The sequence below is a fragment of the Ranitomeya imitator genome, chromosome 2 (assembly GCF_032444005.1).
Source record: "Ranitomeya imitator isolate aRanImi1 chromosome 2, aRanImi1.pri, whole genome shotgun sequence".
Classification (NCBI taxonomy): domain Eukaryota; kingdom Metazoa; phylum Chordata; class Amphibia; order Anura; family Dendrobatidae; genus Ranitomeya; species Ranitomeya imitator.
The window spans coordinates 768,703,679-768,728,712 of NC_091283.1; the positions used below are offsets into that span (position 1 = coordinate 768,703,679).

A 25,034-nucleotide genomic window follows, 5' to 3' on the forward strand; every position below is an offset into this window, starting at 1 on the left:
TATTGCCCGGCTTCTTCATAAGTGGGGGCTCTATTGCCCGGCTTCTTCATAAGTGGGGGCTCTATTACCCGGCTTCTTTATAAGTGGGGGCTCTATTGCCCGGCTTCTTCATAAGTGGGGGCTCTATTACCCGGCTTCTTCATAAGTGAGGGCTCTATTGCCCGGCTTCTTCATAAGTGGGGGCTCTACTGCCCGGCTTCTTCATAAGTGGGGGCTCTATTGCCCGGCTTCTTCATAAGTGGGGGCTCTATTGCCCGGCTTCTTCATAAGTGGGGGCTCTATTGCCCGGCTTCTTCATAAGTGGGGGCTCTATTACCGGCTTCTTTATAAGTGGGGGCTCTATTGCCCGGCTTCTTCATAAGTGGGGGCTCTATTACCCGGCTTCTTCATAAGTGGGGGCTCTATTGCCCGGCTTCTTCATAAGTGGGGGCTCTACTGCCCGGCTTCTTCATAAGTGGGGGCTCTATTGCCCGGCTTCTTCATAAGTGGGGGCTCTATTACCTGGCTTCTTTATAAGTGGGGGCTCTATTGCCCGGCTTCTTCATAAGTGGGGGCTCTATTGCCCGGCTTCTTTATAAGTGGGGGCTCTATTGCCCGGCTTCTTCATAAGTGGGGGCTCTATTGCCTGGCTTCTTTATAAGTGGGGGCTCTATTGCCCGGCTTTTTCATAAGTGAGGCTCTCCCCACGGCCTCTATTAAATGTCAGACATCTACTCTGCAATATGTTACGTCTGAATATGCGCTGCATTTAGAGGTTTGGAGATGAACAGTCAGATGCACATAGCATGAGGGCCATGATGGCAGAGAACTGATCGGCTGCGAGACGGATCAGAGCTGAGACATAACTGAAGGGGGCATTGCCATGGTGGTATATTGCTATGACGCTATAGTACAAATGATGAGCAGCTCACGTTTCCATCAAGAAGAGTTCCCATCTGAGTGATGGCATTTCATTAGTAGATGCCGTCACTTTATGACAGATGTGGGGTCCACAGGGACCCTCACCTGTTACCCCAGTACTGCCATGTCCCCTTGCCTTGTACCGCAGACCACTGGCGGCTGTACAGGAACCTGCAGTCCGGCTCACCTTTATTCACACCTCAGTATTTCTCATGTGCAGTCACTGTTTTTCACTGACAGAGCAAAAATGGAAGCAGACAAAAAAAAAACAAAAAAACAATTACACTTTTAAAAAAAGGATCCCGTACAAGGATGAAAACCATTTAGTTTTTTTTTTTTAATTTCTGTATGTGGAAAAGAATCCACGATGTGTGAATAAGGATTAAAACAATAGTGTGGTGGAGCGGGGTATGGCTGTGCAGAAAAAAACTCAGAAGGGTAAACCGTGCTAAAGCAGCCATGTGCCCCTATAGCTCTCAGGGTCGATGGGAGAGTCAGAGGTCAGACCCCCACAATCGTACATTAATGGTGGATCCTTTAAGTCCACGACTGAGCATCCTGCACCATGGGCTACTCTGCACCAAGCGTCTCAGTGTCACTGATATGTGCATGCTCCGGAATATAATGGTGGAATATGGAGCAGTCAGCCTGATTGTGCCGGTGGTCTTAGCCAATGTGTATGGAAACCAGAGGGTCTCCTGCAGCCCCACCATGGTTGGGAGGACCCCATGTTAACATGCTCTGGCAAAGCTGATCAGAACACCAGTGACCCAGACAATCCGGGGCAAAACCTGTATACTTTATAAAACAATTTTTAATATACAATAAACTTACAGACCTTTCTACACTGGTCATCAACGAGCGGTACGACCAGGACGATGATGTTATTGTGAAAGTTGAAGTGTGAAAGGGAGAGCATGAGCTCACACAGACACATCACCGCCACCTCCGCCAGCCCTTTGTACGCCTTCAGCGACACCACTTCGCTCCTCTTGGTTTTCATTTGTTTCCAATCTGTGTGAGAAGAGACAGACTGAGACTTAGGGATCAGACAACAGTCTAGGAAAATATAATCCGGGATGCCAGAGAGGGGCTTGTGGGCTTTCTTGGTCCTGCAGTGTAGCTGGGGGAAATTAGGGCGTCTGTCCTAGAGGGGTGCACTTATATAGCGCTGGGCGGCCCACCTGATCTAAGAGCATGGGTTTCACCAATAGGCTGTAAGCCAGACACTGTGCACCACATCTGTGTGCTCAGCAGCCCTATGCAAGCCTTATCCATGTATACCACCCCCTCCATCAATGGTAGGTGCGAGTCATTTTACCAGCACTGCCTCCACCATTATCACGCAGTGCTCTAGTATTGGGACCACCATTGCCTCCACCATTATCACGCAGTGCTCTAGTATTGGGACCACCATTACCTCCACCATTATCACGCAGTGCTCTAGTATTGGGACCACCATTGCCTCCACCATTATCATGCAGTGTTCTAGTATTGGGACCACCATTGCCTCCACCATTATCATGCAGTGTTCTAGTATTGGGACCACCATTGCCTCCACCATTATCACGCAGTGCTCTAGTATTGGGACCACCATTGCCTCCACCATTATCACGCAGTGCTCTAGTATTGGGACCACCATTGCCTCCACCATTATCACGCAGTGCTCTAGTATTGGGACCACCATTGCCTCCACCATTATCACGCAGTGCTCTAGTATTGGGACCACCATTGCCTCCACCATTATCACGCAGTGCTCTAGTATTGGGACCACCATTGCCTCCACCATTATCACGCAGTGCTCTAGTATTGGGACCACCATTGCCTCCACCATTATCACGCAGTGCTCTAGTATTGGGACCACCATTGCCTCCACCATTATCACGCAGTGCTCTAGTATTGGGACCACCATTGCCTCCACCATTATCACGCAGTGCTCTAGTATTGGGACCACCATTGCCTCCACCATTATCACGCAGTGCTCTAGTATTGGGACCACCATTGCCTCCACCATCATCACGCAGTGCTCTAGCATCGGGATCTGGTGTCGATAAATATGGCGGCTTTTCTTTATGATGTTTATTGCATGCCTGATGCCTTATCCTATACCAATCACAAGTATAGACAATGCAATTACCGGCAAAAGTGAAGATATAAAGACTGACAGCTCTTCTGGCTTTCATAGAGGAAAGGCTGCATGGGTGCTGGGAATGTACAAACATCTTACTACATGAAAAGTCAGATTTTTTTTTTCTATACTGTGATATTTTTACAGTTTGGGGACATTAGAGATGGGATGATTCAGGTCTTGCATATTTTTTTCTTAGAAAATAAAAATTTAGAAAAAAAATTAGATTTTCTTTGGATTTTTGATAACAGTTTATGCGCATTGCTCACAATTTACAGGAACTAAAGGGTTAAGAGAGCCAGAAATTGAGCACTGCCACACAGTGTCAGCGACATGTTTTACAGCTACCACCCACTGATGATGGCTTTAGCTCCCGAGGTTGTGTCTCCCCGGTCACTTACAACAGTGCAGGAAGTGGTTAACTAAGGGCTATCCCATCACACAGCCCCCGATAACAGGCTTATGGGCACTAGGACTGTATGCCAGTCATGTGGAAGGTATGGCACTGTATGATAACAGCCAGAGGCACATGTTCAGCACGACAGGAGGTGCCCTGTGAATATACTGAATGTGGTGTGAACACAGCCCAAAAGATACATCAGGTATACACAGATACTTCTTGTCGGTCTTACATTACCTTTTACTGTTTGCTCCAGGTTCTCCAGATAGAACTTGTACTGACTGACCAGACCCTCTTCAAATTCTCGAAGCTTCTGAGTTTCTTTCTTTACCTGTTTAACAAAGGTAAAATAAAAGACGTAAGAAAAAAAATAAACTAAAAATGAACAAACATTAAAAAACAGTAATTGGTGCCATAAAGTAAAACTAGTAGCAAGATGCTGTAAAGTTCATGAACCATTTAATGAGACCAGTGCCGTTGTTCTAGCCGTGTGACCAAGACATCAAATGGTCTAGAAGACCTTGAGCACAAGCGGCAGAAGTCCACGACAGCTTTCTCTGTACTGTCTGCAGTCAGTGTGCTGAAGATTGGAGAAAAATGTGGAAGAAAAACACTAAGGGTACCGTCTCACAGTGGCACTTTGGTCGCTACGACGGCACGATCCGTGACGTTCCAGCGATATCCTTACGATCTCGCAGTGTCTGACACGCTACTCCGATCAGGGACCCCGCTGAGAATCGTACGTCGTAGCAGATCGTTTGAAACTTTCTTTCGTCGTCAAGTGTCCCGCTGTGGCGGCATGATCGCATCGTGTAACAAAGGTGTGCACAATATTGTATACGATGTGCGCATAGTAACCAACAGCTTCTACATCGCAAACACGTCATGAAATTATCGCTCCAGCATCGTGCGTTGCGAAGTGTGACCGCAGTCTACGACGCTGGAGCGATAATGGTGCGATGCTGGAGCGTCACGGATCATGCCGTCGTAGCGACCAAAGTGCCACTGTGAGACGGTACCTTAAGCACTGGAGAACAACCTGCAATCAGCAACTCTTGGCCTGGGATGAAGAGGTCGCCTGGTCCTGTGACACAACACACCGCGCCAGCATCAATGCATCTACAGCTCTATATATTACATCCACAAAGATATCTGTATCTAACTACGATTGCTCCAAACATTGATGGGCTGCAAATTAACCCGCATACTCCTACTGATCTGATTCATTAGCATAACTGCAGGGTCTTATGTCTTCAGAGGACAACATTGGACAAGGTCCGGCGAGCTTCAGATCAAAGGAGTCTACAAACTGTCTGCCAACACCCAGAGTCTGGGGGCATTAAGTCAATATGTGCATATAGTTGTATCAGCAAAAGCATTGTTTGCCCAACACAGTCACCTACAGGAGCCTTTATGACCTCCCAACCATAGACCAGGATATAGAGCTAGTCCTCACGTTCTACAGTTCATCAGTGGAAATTTTTTCCATTCATCAATACAAGCATTTGTGAAGTCAGGCATTACTGTGGGATGAGAGGGCCGGGGTCACAATCTCTGTGCTGAATCCTCCCGAAGGTGTTTGATAGGGGCGAGGTCAGGTGTTTATGTACTGGACTTTGTGTACTGGGGCACAGTAATACTGGAACAGAAAAGGGCCATCCCCAAAAAGCCTGAAGCTGCAATCATACAGCATGTCTTTATGCTAAAGAAAATAGCTTTGCCTTCTCTGGAACAAAGGGGCCTGTGCCAAGCCCTGTAAAACTACCCCGTAGCATCATCCCCCCACCATCAAACTTTACACTTAGGACACTGCAGACAGGGCGCTTTCACATTACGCTCAGGCACCTGTTCAATGGCCTCTGTCAGGGAGGAAAACGAGATTCGGACATCGGACAGATGTGCTGACGAGGCCATAGACTATAAGAGTGCCAGCAGAGTGAATGTGCTCTCTGCTGTGCATCATTTTCAGCCTGAGGCGGACACACCGACATAGCAGATTGTGACTAGGCGTCCGCCTCCTGTGGGAGTACACGCCCAAAAATTGTGCACATCAGAGCAGGGCTGTGCAATCAGTAAGCCAAATCTCCGACCCCACAGCCCTGCCTCACTACTGAGCATGTACATACAGTGCAGCAGATTCATCTCATTTCCGACCCCACAGCCCTGCCTCACTCCTGAGCATGTGCATAAAGTGCAGCACAGATTCATCTCCTCTCCGACCCCACAGCCCTGCCTCACTCCTGAGCATGTGCATAAAGTGCAGCACAGATTCATCTCCTCTCCGACCCCACAGCCCTGCCTCACTCCTGAGCATGTGCATAAAGTGCAGCACAGATTCATCTCCTCTCCGACCCCACAGCCCTGCCTCACTACTGAGCATGTGCATAAAGTGCAGCACAGGTTCATCTCCTCTCCGACCCCACAGCCCTGCCTCACTCCTGAGCATGTGCATAAAGTGCAGCACAGATTCATCTCCTCTCCGACCCCACAGCCCTGCCTCACTCCTGAGCATGTGCATAAAGTGCAGCACAGATTCATCTCCTCTCCGACCCCACAGCCCTGCCTCACTACTGAGCATGTGCATAAAGTGCAGCACATTCATCTCATCTCCGACCCACAGCACTGCCTCACTACTGAGCATGTGCATAAAGTGCAGCACGGATTCATCTAATCTCCGACCCCACAGCACTGCCTCACTACTGAGCATGTGCATAAAGTGCAGCACAGATTCATCTCATCTCCGACCTCACAGCCCTGCCTCACTCCTGAGCATGTGCATAAAGTGCAGCACAGATTCATCTCCTCTCCGACCCCACAGCCCTGCCTCACTCCTGAGCATGTGCATAAAGTGCAGCACAGATTCATCTCCTCTCCGACCCCACAGCCCTGCCTCACTACTGAGCATGTGCATAAAGTGCAGCACAGATTCATCTCCTCTCCGACCCCACAGCCCTGCCTCACTCCTGAGCATGTGCATAAAGTGCAGCACAGATTCATCTCCTCTCCGACCCCACAGCCCTGCCTCACTACTGAGCATGTGCATAAAGTGCAGCACAGATTCATCTCATCTCCGACCCACAGCACTGCCTCACTACTGAGCATGTGCATAAAGTGCAGCACAGATTCATCTCCTCTCCGACCCCACAGCACTGCCTCACTACTGAGCATGTGCATAAAGTGCAGCACAGATTCATCTCATCTCCGACCTCACAGCCCTGCCTCACTACTGAGCATGTGCATAAAGTGCAGCACAGATTCATCTCATCTCCGACCTCACAGCCCTGCCTCACTACTGAGCATGTGCATAAAGTGCAGCACAGATTCATCTCATCTCCGACCCCACAGCCCTGCCTCACTACTGAGCATGTGCATAAAGTGCTGCACAGATTCATCTCATCTCCGACCCAGAGCACTGCCTCACTACTGAGCATGTGCATAAAGGGCAGCACAGATTCATCTCAACTAAAAACCCAGATCTTTGGTCAGGAGCAGAGGAGACATTTTTTAGGACATTTCACAACTTTCCCAAATTCTTTTCAAAACATTCACAGCACATCCTGCACTGAACTACTGTACCCAATTTATTATATATATTTTAGGAGTCGGTCAATGTTAAACCAACTTCACAGCCCTGTGATAGAGCACACGCTCGCTCTGTCAGCACAATTATAGTCTATGACCCTGTCGGCACACAAGTCCAAATCTCATTTTGTGGGGGATCCAGACGTAAGCCATGAACAGGTGCCTATACACAATGTAAAAGCATCCTTAGGGAGGTGACGTTCTCCCGGCATTCACCAAACTTAGACTCATCCATCAGACTGGCAGAAACAGATCATTGAGGCTTGCATGGAGCTGCTTGGTCATGGAAGTTCATGGCTCACAGCTATGGTGCTGATGTGAATAACAGAGGACGCTTGGTCTCTGCAGTTATTGAGCTTTTGTGATTTTTAAGCACATTATCACTTGACTACCTCGCTCTGTAACTTTATGTGGTCTTCCACTTCATGGCTGAGTTGCTGTGGTTCCTTCCTTTTCAATAATATCTCTCACATTTGACTGCAAATAGCAGCACGTGCCCTGGGTCCTTTTCTATATTCTACAGGTTTTCCCTACCATGGAGCACCCAGTCACTAGCCACTAAGTGCCTGCCATATTGCACAGAGTTTTAAGAAATGTGACAAGAATGAGGAGTCGGAGATGGCGGATAGACACTCCAATGATACTGGACAGCGAAGGGGACATCTGGGCCACAAAGGTGGACTTGAGAGCCACAGCATGGAAGTGGTAGTGAAAGCCAGGGGCTTCTATGAGCTGCACCAGGTATAGATGGATAAGAGCAGGGGTCCAGGACAGCCTGGAGGGGCCACAACAAAGAGTGAGGTGAGCAAATAGTGTGTCATTGGGATAGACTAAATGTTCCGTTGGTGAGGTATGAAGAGAGCCAGAAGTCCAAATGGGAGGGGGTTGTCAGACCAATACTGTGCCATCAAATCTTAGAAAATACCATTTTGAAAGAAACAATGCATAAAACAAACCCTTTTTGTAACCAAAATGTACGCCGGGTTGTCCGGTATGCTCCACGTCCTCTTTACAGATAGTTCTTCTACTCCAGAATGTATTTGTGTTAATATTCGGTGTGAATTGGGGGTTATCGGACCTTTCTTTGGGAGTCACTGTTTTTCTAGCTCCCTTATATGTATAGGTAATACCTTTATGAATGATGCGTACTACATACCCTTATTCCTCATAAGAATATTATACTGTCTACATACAGTTGCTGCCCATGAATGTGCAGTTTATGGGAGTGGCGCCACCTTGTGGTCTCCCACTTTTTAGACTTGTCCTTTTGTATGTGTTTTTAATTCTTTGTATTTGACATAATAGAACTCTAATTATTGTTTATCATATTACATTGTGGTTCTGGAGTACATATTTCTCTTTCTTTGAGTCTACCTTGGTATGTACTGAGCCAGTTATGAGCCAGTTATGACGTCCATGCAGAAATGTATTCTGACAGATTTGGGGTATAGTACTGGAAATGTATGGTGTTGTGCCAGTGGACATTCTCATTTCTGTTTCAATATTGCAACTCACGTAAACTAAAAATAATCATAGAAATGTTCTGATACAAAGATCCATGTGGTCATGCAGCCAAGCCCATTGTAGCTCCACTTTTACTTATCAACTTATAGTTTTACTTAATACTGAGCTGTGTATTCCCCACCACCACCACCACGGATTGGCAGCTTTCTGCCTATGCACAGTGCACAGAATGGTACCAATCAGGGGCAGGGTTACACAGAATATGGAGGACTACATGGCAGCAGGTTTACTTAGTACTCTTAATACAATAACTGGTAAATCAGCAGGAGATTATCAACCTACTGCAAGCTGCCCAGTGATACACTGCTGGAGTCCGGTTCTCTGCCCCTATTTTTTGTTGCTTTTAGATTAGGTGGCCAAAATCTGGTGACATATTCCATTTATATTTAGAATGGTTTTGCAGCTTTATCTGTAGACCCTATTTTGTACTGTGCAATTGAAAAGGTAGAGCTAATACACAAGTTAAATCACCAACATGGTCACTAAAAAAAATCTTTAAAAAATCTACATGGGTTTCAGGCCATGCTGTGCCTTCTCAGATCAGTAGCTTGCTTTACAAGTAGTGAAACTGTGCCAAATTCAAGGTGGAAATTCTATACACGTGAATCAAAGCAGCAATAGCAATTCGGCTGGCACAGACGGCTCCTCTATTTAGGTGTCAATTATAAAAATGTTATGTCTCACCCTGGCGTTCTTTTCTTCTTCTGTCAGAGGGCGAATCTTGTAGGAAGGGGCAATGTCCTTAAATATTTCCATTAATGAAATCAGCACAAGCTTCCGAACCGTTACTGCCACGGTGGAGTCCTGCTCCATCAACATGGCACGCAGCTCCTTCAGCTTTTTTATCTATTGGGGTAAATCAGTATATTTGTTAGTCCTGAGTAATCTTTATCATGAGGATTTATCAATCAAATTTCTTCATCAGTGTTTTTAGCTGTCGGTATTACTGAAACAGAGCTGTAATCGAGATCGAGCAATATGAACGATTGCCCAGTTAGTTGGACCATTTTATAGACCCGACTTAGGTCTACTTGCAGAGGAATGCATAATTCTCTGATTTCTGTCCAAAACTAGACCCCCCCCAAAAAATGACAATGTTTGAGCGAATATGCTTCCTCCATTAAAAATATAAACCACGCACGCTGTTCTCAGGATCTGCCAGTATAGCGGAGGCCAGGGCTGCAATGTGAACTTTCTTTTCTTCCAGCGTGGCTCTCCTGTGCTCGATCAGTTCCTCTGTGCTCCGTACAGGAACGGGCTCTGCAGACACAACTGGGAAAAGAGACGGATCCACCATCAGCAAATGTGACAAACTATACTCGGGTGTGTAGACAGACTATAAAAGATTCTACAGCCACGATAGGAAGGAGCCATTAGTGAATACGGCAGCAGCAAGTAGAGCTCTTTTTTCTGACCAGCCACAATCGTATCATCCTCCCGGTGTTAGCTTCCATAGAAATAAAAGGTACGCTGCCACAATTTGCCTTAAAGGCAAATTGCATGAGAGTCAGTCATGCATGGATAGCCTGTGTGTTGGGCTCTCCATGCATGTGCTGTGACTGACACATGCAGCTGCGGCACCAATAAGCTGATCAGCAGGAGCAATCCAGGAAGCCGGCTTATTCGATAAGTGCTATAGGTTGCCGAATAAGAGGGAACCCGTGCAAATTCGTTCAACTCCAATCATAAGGACAAAAATTTTGTTTTTTATATACATATATAAATATAATATACACACGTATATAAAAACACACAATCACATCTCAGTATAAAATTGTTAGTTTTTTTGCAGTGGGCCCATATGTTAAATGTATAGGACAGTAAAAGTGCCAGAAATAACACAAAGCCCAACCTGTCTGGAAGGAAAACTGCTGAGATGGCTTAGGACACATCTGTTCAATGGTAATACATTTGGATAAGACCCAGTCTCGGGGGAATATCCAGGGAGGATTTTCCTTGGGAAATAGTTACCAGACATCTCTATAACCCTTTATTCTACCAGCTGTGAATCTTTCTTATAATAATAGAATTGAGCGCTCAGGAGTTACCTTCAGGCTCTTCAGCCTCCATCTCCTCGTCCTCATCCTCATCCTTAGAGACAACTGCAGGAGACAGACAGGTTGTTATACGAGGTCAGACTTAGCAGGTTAGGATATAGCCCCTCAGCAATGCTGGCGAGCAATAATGCAACTACAATCTCAATGTTCCTATAAGGGAGAGAGAGTCATGTAACCTGTATCATAAAAAAATCTCATCAAGTATAAGGCAAGTTCCCCCTCACCCCCCATGTATGGAAACACAAGTAGCGATACGCACTGGGTGAGCCGCTATTATACTGCCCCTTGTGAGACACCGTGGAGATCCAGCCTAAACTAACCCTTCCTGTATCACTATAGAACAAATGCAGTTACCTGGCTTCTCCATACTCTGGGGAATGATTCCGCTTTTATCTTTGATGGGCAGAAGATGAATAACTTCTTTCTCAGGTTCAATCTTCATGCGTCTGGGAGTCTTCTCATACTTATCAATCACACTGTCCCGTTTTCGTTTTGCGGCATGAACTGGTTCGCTAATAAAAAGAAGAGATTGTTAAAAAAGGAGATTTTTGTGTACTCAACGTAAAATCTCTTTCTCTTAGCCTCTAATTGGGGGGGGGACACAGGACCATGGGCGTTATGCTGCTGTCCACTAGGATGCGACACTATGCATAATCTGAAAAAGATTAACCGTGGCTCCTCCTCTGCAGTATACACCCCTGGACGGTGTCAGCCTTCTCCAGTTTTGTGCAAAAGCATTAGGAGGAACGTAACATGAATAACATAACCATGCCTATAAGAAGGTAACTATGTACGAGCTCAAGAAAACAATATGAGAACTCAACAGTAACAACGGCCCGAAAAGGGCAACAGGGTGGGAGCTGTGTCCCCCAATTAGAGGCTAAGAGAAAGAGAAGGTGAGTACACAAAAATCTCCTTTACTCTGTCGCCTCATTGGGGGACACAGGACCATGGGACGTCCCAAAGCAGTCCCTGGGTGGGAAGCAATGGACGAATATTGTGTAGGCAGGCCCCTACATTTGGGGCACCGTCGCCTGCAGAAAACATCTACCCAGGCTTGCGTCCGCTGAGGACTGGGTATGAACGCTGTATTGTTTAGTAAACGTGTGTAGGCTAGTCCAAGTGGCCGCCTTAGACACTTGTGCCGAAGCCTGGTGCCGAATGGCCCAGGAGACCCCTACCGCCCATGTAGAGTGTGCCGTAATACCGGCTGGAAGAGAATTCTTAAGGCGGTAGGCCTCTTGTATGGTGGATTTGATCCACCTGGCAAGGGTAGCTTTGGAAGCTGGCAGACCCTTGCGGCCGCCTTCTGGAAGAAGGAAAAAAGAGAATCAGACTTCCGGAAGGACGCAGTCCTAGACACATATATACACAATGCCCTGACAAGGTCAAGCGTATGCAGAGCCTTCTCCACTCTATGAATCGGGACCGGACAAAGGGAAGGCAGAGAAATTTCCTCATTGAGGTGGAAGTTGGACACAACCTTCGGAAGGAAGGATGGGACCGTGCGGAGGACTACCTTGTCCTTGTGAAAAGCCAGAAAGGGCCGTCTGCAGGAGAGTGCTGTCAGTTCAGACACCCTGCGTAGTGAGGTGATTGCCACCAGGAAAACCACCTTCTGGGATAGAAGCAGGGCTGTGGAGTCTGTAAGCCACAGTTGCGACTCCGACTCCTGGATTTTATCAGGCTCCGACTCCTTCATAAATGGCCAGTTCGTAACAATAAATTTACTGTTGTCAAATATTAACATCGTGCTTATTCAGTTTCTTACCATCATATAAGTAACCAGACCACTTAGAGCAAAAACTATATTTATTAGAATACAATTAGAATATAGCAAATAACTTTTATAAACTTTTCTAAACTCTTGTAAGTAAATATGCAATAAACACTTATGCAGTTAATAAGAAGAAATCTATACACTGTCAGACAATGTTTTCTATCTTGAGTGATGGTGAAATGTTCAAATACAGCTGATTTAATGTGACGCTTCTTTGACATTCTCAGGTTTTTAATTCTGCATTCATAATCCAAATGACAATTGTTTTTCCTAAAAACAACTGTACAAAATTATTGCCAGGTCGTACAACTGATATAGTAGTCAGTAATACTGTTATTCCTCATGTACTCACAGTTAACTGATGCAAAGTTTGTTGAAAGGATAATACTTCTTACAGTCTTCCTCTTCTGAGTAGCAGCTGTGAGAGATGCTTGGAAGACGCACACCAAACATCGAGTCTAGAGGAGGAGCTTTACTACTAAGAATTTGCAACACATTTTCACTTTCAGTTTCATACAGTCATGGCCAAAAGTTTTGAGAATGAGACAAATATTAATTTTTCCAAAGTCTACTGCTTCATTTTTTCTAATGGCAATTTGCATATACTCCTGAATGTCAGAGTTATCAGCTTAACAGTAATTACTGTACTTGCAAAGTTAAGATTTGCCCAGAAAATGAACTTTAACCCCCAAAACACATTTCAACATCATTGCAGTCCAGCCTTAAAAGGAGCAGCTAACATCGTTTTAGTGATTGATCCATTAACACAGGTGTGGGTGTTGATGAGGACAGGGCTGGCGATCAATCAGTCATGATTAAGTAAGAATGACATCACTGGGCACTTTAAAAGGAGGCTGGTGCTTGGTATCATTGTTTCTCTTCAGTTAACCATGGTTATCTCTAAAGAAACACGTGCAGCCATCATTGCACTGCACAAAAATGGCCTTACAGGGAAGAGTATTGCAGCTACAAAGATTGCACCTCAGTCAACAATCTATCGCATCATCAAGAACTTCAAGGAGAGAGCTTCCATTGTTGTCAAAAAGGCTCCAGGGCGCCCAAGAAAGACCAGCAAGCGCCAGGACCGTATCTTAAAACTGTTTCAGCTGCGGGATCGGACTACCAGCAGTGCCGAGCTTGCTCAGGAATGGCAGCAGGCTGGTGTGAGTGCTTCTGCACGCACTGTGAGGCGGAGACTCTTTGAGCAAGGCCTGGTTTCAAGGAGGGCAGCAAAGAAGCCACTTCTCTCCAGAAAAAACATCAGGGACTGACTGATATTCTGCAAAAGGTACAGGGAGTGGACTGCTAAGGACTGGGGCAAAGTCATTTTCTCTTTTGAATCCCCTTTTCGATTGTTTGGGACATCTGGAAAACAGCATATTCGGGGAAGAAGAGGTGAGCGCTCCCACCAGTCTTGTCTCATGCCAACTGTAAAGCATCCTGAAACCATTCATGTGTGGGGTTGCTTCTCAGCCAAGGGAATCGACTCACTCACAGTCTTGCCTAAAAACACAGCCATGAATAAAGAATGGTACCAGAATATCCTCCAAGAGCAACTTCTCCCAACCGTCCAAGAGCAGTTTGGCGCCCAACAATGCCTTTTCCAGCATGATGGAGCACCTTGCCATAAAGCAAAGGTGATAACTAAATGGCTCATGGAACAAAACAGAGATTTTGGGTCCATGGCCTGGAAACTCCCCAGATCTTAATCCCATTGAGAACTTGTGGTCAATCATCAAGAGACGGGTGGACAAACAAAACCCAACAAATTCTGGCAAAATGCAAGCATTGATTATGCAAGAATGGACTGCTATCAGTCAGGATTTGGTCCAGAAGTTGATTGAGAGCATGCCAGGGAGAATTGCAGAGGTCTTGAAGAAGAAGGGTCAACACTGCAAATATTGACTTGCTGCATTAACTCATTCTAACTGTCAATATAACCTATTCGTACTCATAATATGATTGCAATTATATTTCTGTATGTGATATAAACATCAGACAAACACTAATAAAAACCAGAGGGCAGCAGATCATGTGAAAATATAATTTTGGTGTCATTCTCAAAACTTCTGGCCATGACTGTACATTGTAAGTAGGGGGCTTGGGGCAGCATGAGGTTAACCAAGTATAAGATTAGATAAGGGCAGTGGAGAACAGTGACACACAAGAAGTAAGAAATGTCTATCTCCAGCAGAACTGCTTATCACTGTTGTTCATAGTTTGATAGAACATATATATTTGAGTAACATTTATAAAATTCATATTAATGTTCAATTATGAAATATTAATACAGTTTTTTTAAAGCTGGAGTCGGTACATTTCTACCGACTCCGACCAAAACTAACTCCGACTCCACAGCCCTGGATAGAAGGCGGAGCAGGACCTCCTTAAAGGGTTCGAAGGGTGGTTCCTGTAATGCTGTCAGGACCAGGTTGAGGTCCCACGTTTCTAGTGGTCGTCTGTAGGGGGGGGAACCAATGGGGAAACCCCCTGAAGAAATGTCCTTACTTGCGGCTTGGTAGCAATGCGCTTTTGAAAAAGCACTGAGAGGGCTGATACCTGGCTCTTAAGCGAGCCAAGGGACAGCCTGGCCTCCAGACCCGATTGGAGAAAACCAAGTAGTTTGGGGAGTAAATAAGGGAATGGGGTCTGGCCACGAGATTCGCACCAGGTAAAGAAAGCTTTCCAGGTACGGTAATAAATCTTGGCAGAGGCTAGCTTCTGTGCCCTGATCATGGTCCTAATGACGTCCGGCGAGAGCCCTGCCTGGGTTAGAACCCAGGTTTCAGGGGCCACGCCGTCAAATTGAGGGCCCCTGAGTTCTGGTGGTAGAACGGGCCTTGTGATAGAAGATCCGGGAGGTCGGGGAGGCGCCAGGAGGCGTCTGCTGTAAGTTGTACGATGTCGGCATACCATGTACATCTGTGCCAGTCTGGTGCGATTAGTACGGTTGGAACTCCCTCTTGCTTGATCTTCCTCACCACTCTGGATATCAGGGGGAGAGGTGGGAAAATGTAGAGAAGCTGGAACTGGGTCTAGTTCTGAACCAGAGCGTCTGCTCCGAGCAACCGCGGATCGTGTGTTCTGGCCATGAAGTTGGAGACCTTGGCATTGAAGTGGGATGCCATTAGGTCCACATCCGGGGTCCCCCAGGGATGGCAGATCTGGCGAAAAATTTCAGAATGGAGAGACCACTCTCCTGAGTCTATTTCTTGTCGGCTGAGGAAGTCTGCTTCCCAGTTGTCCACACCCAGAATGTGGACCGCCGAGAGAACCGACCCTGTGTCCTCCGCCCAGTGGAGGATGTGTGAGACTTCTCGCATTGCCTGGGTACTGCGGGTTCCCCCTTGGTGATTCACATATGCTACAGCCGTGGCATTGTCCGACTGTATTCTGATGTGAGAGGCTGCCAGTAAGTGATGGAAGGGCCTCAATGCCAGGAGAATGGCACAAATTTCCAGGATGTTGATGGGCATGGTCGCTTCCACTGGGGACCCCTTGCCCTGTGCCCTGTGGTGTAGGTGAACCGCACCCCAACCCGTCAGGCTCGCATCAGTGGTCAGAACCTTCCATTGATCTGTGAGAAAGGATTTCCCCTTTGCTAGCGAGGTTGGCTTGAGCCACCAGTGCAAGGACCTCCTGGTTGACGACGTCAGCCGAAACTCCCTGTCGAGAGAGAAAGGGTTCTTGTCCCAGGACTTGAGGATGGCTAGTTGGAGAGGCCTGAGGTGAAACTGGGCAAATGGGACCGCTTCTACTGCTGCCCTCATCTTGCTGAGGAATCTCATGGCAAACCGGAGATATCGAGGGGTTTGCGGAGGAGGGTGCGAACTCCTAGGCGGCGAGCCAGTGCCTTGTCCTTAGGAAGGAGCACTAGACCCCTGGAGGTGTTGAATAGCATTCCCAGGAAGGTCAGAGACTGACTCAGGGTTGGTGATGACTTTTGTAGGTTGACTAACCAGCCCATGCGACTCAGTGTCGATTGTGATTGAGACGCTGAGCTCGCAGTCCTTGAAGGTGGGAGCCTTGATGAGATCATCCAGGTATGGAACGACTACTATGCCTCTGGAGTGCAGGACGTCCATGGTGGCTGCCATGACTTTGGTAAACCCTCTGGGAGCCGTGGCGAGTCCGAACGGGAGAGCCACGAACTGGTAGTGGTCCTGGTCGATTACGAACCTGAGAAATCTCTGATGGGCGGGTGCAATAGGTATATGCAAGTATGCGTCTTGTATGTCTATGGAGGCGAGATATTCTCCCTTCTCCATGGACGCAATGATGGACTAAAGGGACTCCATGCGGAAGTGACGGACCCGTACATATTTGTTGAGCTGTTTTAGGTCCAGTATGGGCCGTACGCTGCCTCCTTTCTTGGGAACTACGAACAGATTGGAGTAGAACCCTCAGAAGCGCTCGGCCGTGGGGACCGGTACTATGACTCCTGCTTGAAAAAGCGAGGAGACCGCTTGGTGGAAGGCCTTGGCTGGTGGTTTTGGGAGGACAGAGAGGAAGAATCGGTCCGGTAGGTTGGAGGTGAACTCTATCTTGTATCCAGAAGACACTAGTTCCCTGACCAACCTGTCTTCTGTAATAGGCAGCCAGACTTTATGAAAGAGCAAAAGTCGGCTGCCTACGGGTGTGGTGTCTTCCGGAATCCGTGAGTCATGATGAGGAGAAAGTCAGATTTTCCTCCTCTGGGCTTAGACTGGCCTGCTTTTCACTGCCAGGTCTTGTCCTTTGCGTCGAACGTGAGATGTCCCTGCGTGGGGAACGGTTACGATTTTGTGCTGGACGCGAGATGTACCAGCTCGAGGAGTTCCGAAAGGATCGGAATCGAGTTTGGTTACGCTTCTTGTAAGTGCGTTTAGGTTTCAGTTGGGGAAGAGAGAGGTACTCTTACCCCCGGTGGCGTTGGATATCACTGTGTCCAACTGTTCACCAAAAAGTCGCCCACTGAGGTAGGGGTGGTGCGTGAGGGACTTCTTTGAGGCTGCGTCCGCATTCCATTCCCGCAGCCAGAGGATACGCCAAATTGTGATGGCATTTAATGCAATCCCCGCTACACCCCTTGCTGAATCCAGAGCTGCATGAAGCATGCAATCTGCTACAACTGCTATTTGAACCGCTTGGTCCGACAGCTCAGGAGCGAAAGCTTGGAGGCCAGCATGTAAATTTTTGGTCCAGGCCAGAATGGCCTTGGCAGCCCAAACTGAAGTGAAGGCGGGAGCCAGGGATGCCTCAAAAATTGAACGAGCCATGCGTTCTACCTGCCGGTCTGCTGCGTCCCTGAGGGTTGAGCTATCCGGCAGTGAAAGAAGGGACTGTGCTGCTAGCCTAGAGACTGGGGGGTCCACTTTGGGTGGATCTGTCCATTCCTTGGTGTCCTTCAGTGGGAAGGGGTACCTTGCCTCCAGATATTTGCGATTAGCAAATTTTTTCTCAGGCTGTGAGAGCTGCTTTTTAAGGATCGCCTTAAACTCTGTGTGGTTAGAGAAAACCTTAGGCGGCTTCAGAGCTCCTTCAAAAGGAAATCTTGTGTTCTGGGGCCTCTGGTGGCAGATCAGAACTGTCCAGCACCCGAAGGATGGAAGAGATTATGTCCTCAACTAGCGCTCTATTGCTAGGGGGGATTGGGATCAGGGACCCCTCCGTTTCCTTGTCTGAGTCGGAGTCACAGATACCTTCCGAATCCTGTGTATCACTGAGGCGTCCCCTGCTGGGTGAGCTGGGGCGGAGGCCTTCTCTGGTCGGGGATCGCTGCAGAGATCTGCATTGTCTGTCCCTGGTAGGAGACGGTCTAGGTGACCTGGAACTACGGTGTCTCCCCCTAGAAGGGGATGACCGTGTGCTATTGACGCAGATGAACGTGACCTATGGGTCCGCTTGCGTCCTGACCTAGACGTGGATGTGCCAGGGTCGTCCTGTCCCTGAGTCAAGCTCTCTCTTTGCTGGGTAGCGCTCATAGACGATGCATGACCCAGCAAAGCCTGAAGCAATGTGGAGGTTAGGTTATCTACAGTTGTGGCCAAAAGTATTGACACCCTTGCAATTCTGTCAGATAATACTCAGTTTCTTCCTGAAAATGATTGCAATCACAAATTCTTTGGTATTATTATCTTCATTTAATTTGTCTTAAATGAAAAAACACAAAAGAGAATGAAGCAAAAAGCAAAACATTGATCATTTCACACAAAACTCCAAAAATGGGCCAGACAAAAGTATTGGCACACTCAGCCTAATACTTGGTTGCACAACCTTTAGCCAAAATAACTGCGACCAACCGCTTCCGGTAACCATCAATGAGTTTCTTACAATGCTCTGCTGGAATTTAAGACCATTCTTCTTTGGCAAACTGCTCCAGGTCGCTGATATTTGAAGGGTGCCTTCTCCAAACTGCCATTTTTAGATCTCTCCACAGGTGTTCTATGGAATTCAGGTCTGGACTCATTGCTGGCCACCTTAGAAGTCTCCAGTGCTTTCTCTCAAACCATTTTCTAGTGCTTTTTGAAGTGTGTTTTGGGTCATTGTCCTGCTGGAAGACCCATGACCTCTGAGGGAGACCCAGCTTTCTCACACTGGGCCCTACATTATGCTGCAACATTTGTTGGTAGTCTTCAGACTTCATAATGCCATGCACACGGTCAAGCAGTCCAGTGCCAGAGACAGCAAAGCAACCCCAAAACATCAGGGAACCTCTGCCATGTTTGACTGTAGGGAACGTGTTCTTTTCTTTGAATGCCTCTTTTGTTCTCCTGTAAACTCTATATTGATGCCTTTGCCCAAAAAGCTCTACTTTTGTCTCATCTGACCAGAGAACATTCTTCCAAAACGTTTTAGGCTTTTTCAGGTAACTTTTGGCAAACTCCAGCCTGGCTTTTTTATGTCTCGGGGTAAGAAGTGGGGTCTTCCTGGGTCTCCTACCATACAGTCCCTTTTCATTCAGACGCCGACGGATAGTACGGGTTGACACTGTTGTACCCTCGGACTGCAGGGAAGCTTGAACTTGTTTGGATGTTAGTTGAGGTTCTTTATCCAACATCCGCACAATCTTGCGTTGAAATCTCTTGTCAATTTTTCTTTTCCGTCCAAATCTAGGGAGGTTAGCCACAGTGCCATGGGCTTTAAACTTCTTGATGACACTGCGCACGGTAGACACAGGAACATTCAGGTCTTTGGAGATGGACTTGTAGCCTTGAGATTGCTCATGCTTCCTCACAATTTGGTTTCTCAAGTCCTCAGACAGTTCTTTGGTCTTCTTTCTTTTCTCCATGCTCAATGTGGTACACACAAGAACACAGGACAGAGGTTGAGTCAACTTTAATATATGTCAACTGGCTGCAAGTGTGATTTAGTTATTGCCAACACCTGTTAGGTGCCACAGGTAAGTTACAGGTGCTGTTAATTACACAAATTAGAGAAGCATCACATGATTTTTCGAACAGTGCCCAAACTTTTGTCCACCCCCTTTTTTATGTTTGGTGTGGAATTATATCCAATTTGGCTTTAGGACAATTCTTTTTGTGGTTTTTCATTTAAGACAAATTAAATGAAGATAATAACAAAGAATTGGTGTTTGCAATCATTTTCAGGAAGAAACTGAGTATTATCTGACAGAATTGCAGGGGTGTCAATACTTTTGGCCACAAATGTATAGACTGCGTCATAGATTGCGACATCTGAGTGACCCATTCCGGCGTGGCATTAGACACCGAAGCATTGGCAGGGGCTTCTTGGGGCTCTGACACAGTCTGGATCAGTCCTGGCAGTGTGGGTACGTGCTGCCACTGGGGAGAGCGGTCCTGCAGGCTGTGCAGAATGCATAATAGCAGTCCAGTCTGGTTCTCTTGGACCTTGAGCCCGGCATAGTGCACAGAGTGCAGAAGGGCTGGCTATGCAGAGGACCCTACAGGGGTGGCTATGCAGAGGAACCTATAGGGGAGCCTTATAGGGAATATGGATTCACAGCAGAGTAAAAAACCCAGCTGTAATTTTACCCCACAAGTTTGCCCGTAGGTCCAGCGCCGAAGATCCACAGTCCTGTGCCCCCCGGAGACTGGCTGGCCTGGTCCTGCTGACCGGGAGATGCAGGGTTAATCTTTGTCCTGCAGCAGAAATGGCCGCCGAGAAGAAGAGGAAGGGGGAGAAGGGGGCGGAGAGCTGAAAAAAAGGCGGCAGAGCTATGTAAAAAACGTGCTCTTTCTGACTTGATCTGCCCCCTCTATGACACTGCAGAGTGTCATATTTGTCATCCGGGGGGCGGGCCGGGGGGCGGAGAGGAGGCGGCGGCTTCAGGTAGGCCGAAGCCGCGGCCTAAATTAGATGCCCAGAAAGGATCCAGGCCGGCGCGGAAGTCCGGGAGGGGGTCGGATCTGAAAAGGCCCCCCCCGGATTTAAAGGCAGATAGCGGTGAGGCTATAAGCGAATGGGGGGCCCTGTGAGGGGTCCCCCTGAGGCACTATAGAGCTGGTGCTGCCGCAGAGACAGGGTGCAGGGAGCCCTGTGTCTCTATTGTGCCATGCCTGCCTGCACTCCCCCCCGGCCCCGACAGGAGCCCGCAGCTGGGCTGGGGTCCCTGGATGCAGCCGCAGTGTGCTGGCCCATTGCTGGGAGCTGTAGAGTGCTGCCTGTACAGGCCCTATCTGAGGCGTCTCAACCTAATGCCCCCAGAGGGGGATTAAGGAGGGTGCTGCTGTCACCATCAGGGGGCTTTATCCTCGCCTCGACTTCAACCCAGAAACCAAAAGGAATTGGGGAAGGAGCGGGGTCTCGACTTCAAACCAGCACCCGAGGGACTGGGGAAGGAGCGACATGGGGAACAGCCATCTCGACTTCAATCGGGCACCCCGTAATAGGGGGCCGAGGAAGGAGCCATGCCGGGAGTCTCGCAGGAGACCCACTTTTCTTCATCTGTAATCCCGACGGAAAAAACGGAGTAAAAGAAAAAAAAAAGAATTAGGTGTGCCTCCTATGCAACACTAAGCAAAAACTGGAGAAGACTGACGCCGTCCAGGGGTGTGTACTGCAGAGGAGGAGCCACGGTTAATCTTTTTCAGATTATGCATAGTGTCGCCTCCTAGTGGACAGCAGCATAACACCCATGGTCCTGGGTCCCCCAATGAGGCGACAGAGTAAGTCTCTCTGCATCTTGTTAGTTACAGAAGTGTAAAGGTTTGTTATATGGGCTGATGATTGTATGCACAAACATTCTGCCTGTGTTCACACGCAGCAGTCACGTTTCCACTTTAATCCACATTAGCCCTGTGACACTATGGCTATGTGCACACGTTGCGGATTAGGCTTAGGAATTTCTGGTGCGGATTCTGCCTCTCCTGGCAGGAAACGCACCTGCGGATTTGTCGTGTTTTTTGTGCGTTTTTGCAGTGGTTTTCTTGCGGATTTGCTGCGTTTTTTACCCCTGCGTTTTTCTATAATGGAATGGGTACAAAAATGCTGCAGATTCACAAAAAAGAAGTGACATGCTACTTCTTTTAAACCGCAGCGTTTCCGCAGCGGATTTTCCGCAAAGTGTGCACAGCATTTTTTTCTCTCGTTGATTTACATTGTACTGCAAATCAATTGCGGATCTGCAGCATTTCTGCACCTCAAAAAACGCTGCGGATCCGCAGAGAATCCACAACATGTGCACATACCCTAAGGCAGCTCCAGTGTGTTCCTGCATACTCACCTAATCCTGGGAAATCCAACACGTTTACAAATATGTGTGACTGCAGCAGCATGTCGCAGGTCACAAAGCCTCTCCATAAAAGATCATTACATCCAACATTGCAAGTAATAAGATACATGATTGTGCATGGAAACAGTGGAAAGACCGCAGAGGCACAGGGATGCTGTGGTCATATACAGTACAGACCAAAAGTTTGGACACACCTCATTTAAAGATTTTTCTGTATTTTCATGACTATGAAAATTGTACATTCACACTGAAGGCATCAAAACTATGAATTAACACATGTGGAATTATATAATTAAAATGTGAAACAACTGAAATTATGTCTTATATTCTAGATTCTTCAAAGTAGCCACCTTTTGCTTTGATGACTGCTTTGCACACTCTTGGCATTCTCTTGATGAGGTTCAAAGGGTAGTCACCGGGAATGGTTTTCATTTCACAGGTGTGCCCTGTCAGGTTTAATAAGTGGGATTTCTTGCCTTATAAATGGGGTTGGGACCATCAGTTGTGTTGAGCAGAAGTCTGGTGGATACACAGCTGATAGTCCTACTGAATAGACTGTTGGAATTTGTATTATGGCAAGAAAAAAGCAGCTAAGTAAAGAAAAACGAATGGCCATCATTTCTTTAAGAAATGATGGTCAGTCAGTCCGAAAAATTGGGAAAATTTTGAAAGTGTCCCCAAGTGCAGTGGCAAAAACCATCAAGCGCTACAAAAAAATTAGCTCACATGAGGACCGCCTCAGGAAAGGAAGACCAAGAGTCACCTCTGCTTCTGAGGATAAGTTTATCCGAGTCACCAGCCTCAGAAATTGCAGGTTAACAGCAGCTCAGATTAGAGACCAGGTCAATGCCACACAGAGTTCTAGCAGTAGACACATCTCTACAACAACTGTTAAGAGGAGACTTTGTGCAGCAGGCCTTCATGGTAAAATAGCTGCTAGGAAACCACTGCTAAGGACAGGCAACAAGCAGAAGAGACTTGTTTGGGCTAAAGAACACAAGGAATGGACATTAGACCAGTGGAATTCTGTGCTTTGGTCTGATGAGTCCAAATTTGAGATCTTTGGTTCCAACCATCGTGTCTTTGTGCGACGCAGAAAACGTGAACGCGACACAGAAAAGGTGAACGGATGGACTTTACATGCCTGGTTCCCACCGTGAAGCATGGAGGAGATGATTTGATTGTGTGGGGGTGCTTTGCTGGTGACACTGTTAGGGATTTATTCAAAATTGAAGGCATACTGAACCAGCATAGCTACCACAGCATCTTACAGCAGTCACTAGACCTGAACCCAATCGAGATGGTTTGGGGTGAGCTGGACCGCAGAGTGAAGGCAAAAGGGCCAACAAGCGCTAAGCATCTCTGGGAACTTCTTCCAAGATTGTTGGAAGACCATTCCCGGTGACTACCTCTTGAAGCTCATCAAGAGAATGCCAAGAGTGTGCAAAGCAGTCATCAAAGCAAAAGGTGGCTACTTTGAAGAACCTAGAATATAAGACATAATTTCAGTTGTTTTACACTTTTTTGTTAAGTATATAATTCCACATGTGTTAATTCATAGTTTTGATGCCTCCAGTGTGAATGTACTATTTTCATAGTTCTGAAAATACAGAAAAATCTTTAAATGAGAAGGTGTGTCCAAACTTTTGTTCTGTACTGTATATCAACATTTAAAAATGGACATGATTAAATACAGTTTCCTAGGTTAACAAATGCAGAGTTATCTGAAATAATAAATTGAATGGTCCGTGTTTTTTTTTGCACCCATAGAGTCTCATCCAAACTAGAGAAAAAGACTATGCTCCGCTGCATCGGCCTTAAGGACACCGTTCTCTCCTGGTTCTCCTATCTCTCTGATCGCTCCTTCACTGTATCTTTTGCTGGTTCCTCCTCCTCTCACCTTCCCCTTACTGTTGGAATTCCTCAAGGATCAGTCCCTGGCCCCCTCCTCTTCTCTTTGTATATTGCCCCTATAGATTTGGGTTCCAGTATCATCTCTCTGCTGATGACACCCAATTATACACTTCTCCTGATATCACGCCTGCCTTTTTAGAAAACACCAGTGATTGTCTTACCGTTGTCTCTAACATCATGTCCTCCCTCTATCTGAAACTGAACCTGTAAAAAATCTCTCCCTCTACTAACCTACCTTTGCCTGACATTGCCATCTCCATGTGTGGTTCCACCATTACTCCCAAGCAACATGCCCGCTCTCTTGGGGTCATACTTGATTCTGACCTTTCATTCACCCCCCACATCCGATCACTGGCTCGCTCTTCTTACCTGCTTCTCAAAAACATTTCTAGAATTCGCCCTTTTCTTACTTTCGACTCTGCAAAAACTCTTACTGTTTCACTCATTCATTCTCGTCTGGACTATTGTAACTCTCTACTAATCGGCCTGCCTCTTACCAAACTCTCCCCTCTCCAATCTGTCCTGAATGCTGCTGCCAGGATCATTTTCCTCACCAACCGTTACACCGATGCCTCTACCTTGTGCCAGTCATTACACTGGCTACCCATCCACTCCAGAATCCAGTACAAAACTATTACCCTCATCCACAAAGCACTCCATGGCTCAGCACCACCCTACATCTCCTCCCTGGTCTCAGCCTACCACCCTACCCGTGCCCTCCGTTCTGCTAATGACCTCAAACTAGCATCCTCAATAATCAGAACCTCCCACTCCCGTCTCCAAGACTTTACCCGTGCTGTGCCAATTCTTTGGAATGCACTACCCAGGTTACTGCGATTAATCCCCACAGTTTTAAGCGTACCCTAAAAACGCATTTGTTCAGACTGGCCTACCGCCTCAATGCATTAACCTAACTATCCCTGTGTGGCCCATTGAAAAAACTTAAACCATAATCCGGTTCCTCGCATCATGTTCTCATACACTTTATACAGTTAATAGCCTCTGTGTCTGTACTGTTACATACTTAGGCAGGTAACTGGTTCATGCAGCTTTAC

The 25,034-nt window shown here is 47.0% G+C and overlaps 1 protein-coding gene across 1 annotated transcript in view; it reads right to left on the bottom strand.

Annotated features, from left to right (window-relative positions):
* Nucleotides 1-25,034, bottom strand: part of NOC3L (NOC3 like DNA replication regulator) — an 85,123-nt gene that overhangs the window by 47,842 nt on the left and 12,247 nt on the right. The window contains exons 4-9 of the mRNA XM_069753456.1: nt 10,946-11,103; nt 10,583-10,636; nt 9,676-9,806; nt 9,219-9,380; nt 3,666-3,759; nt 1,739-1,914 (exon numbers count right to left, since the gene is read on the bottom strand). Coding sequence (XP_069609557.1) covers nt 1,739-1,914; nt 3,666-3,759; nt 9,219-9,380; nt 9,676-9,806; nt 10,583-10,636; nt 10,946-11,103 — 775 coding nt within the window. The remainder of the gene's footprint in view (nt 1-1,738; nt 1,915-3,665; nt 3,760-9,218; nt 9,381-9,675; nt 9,807-10,582; nt 10,637-10,945; nt 11,104-25,034) is intronic.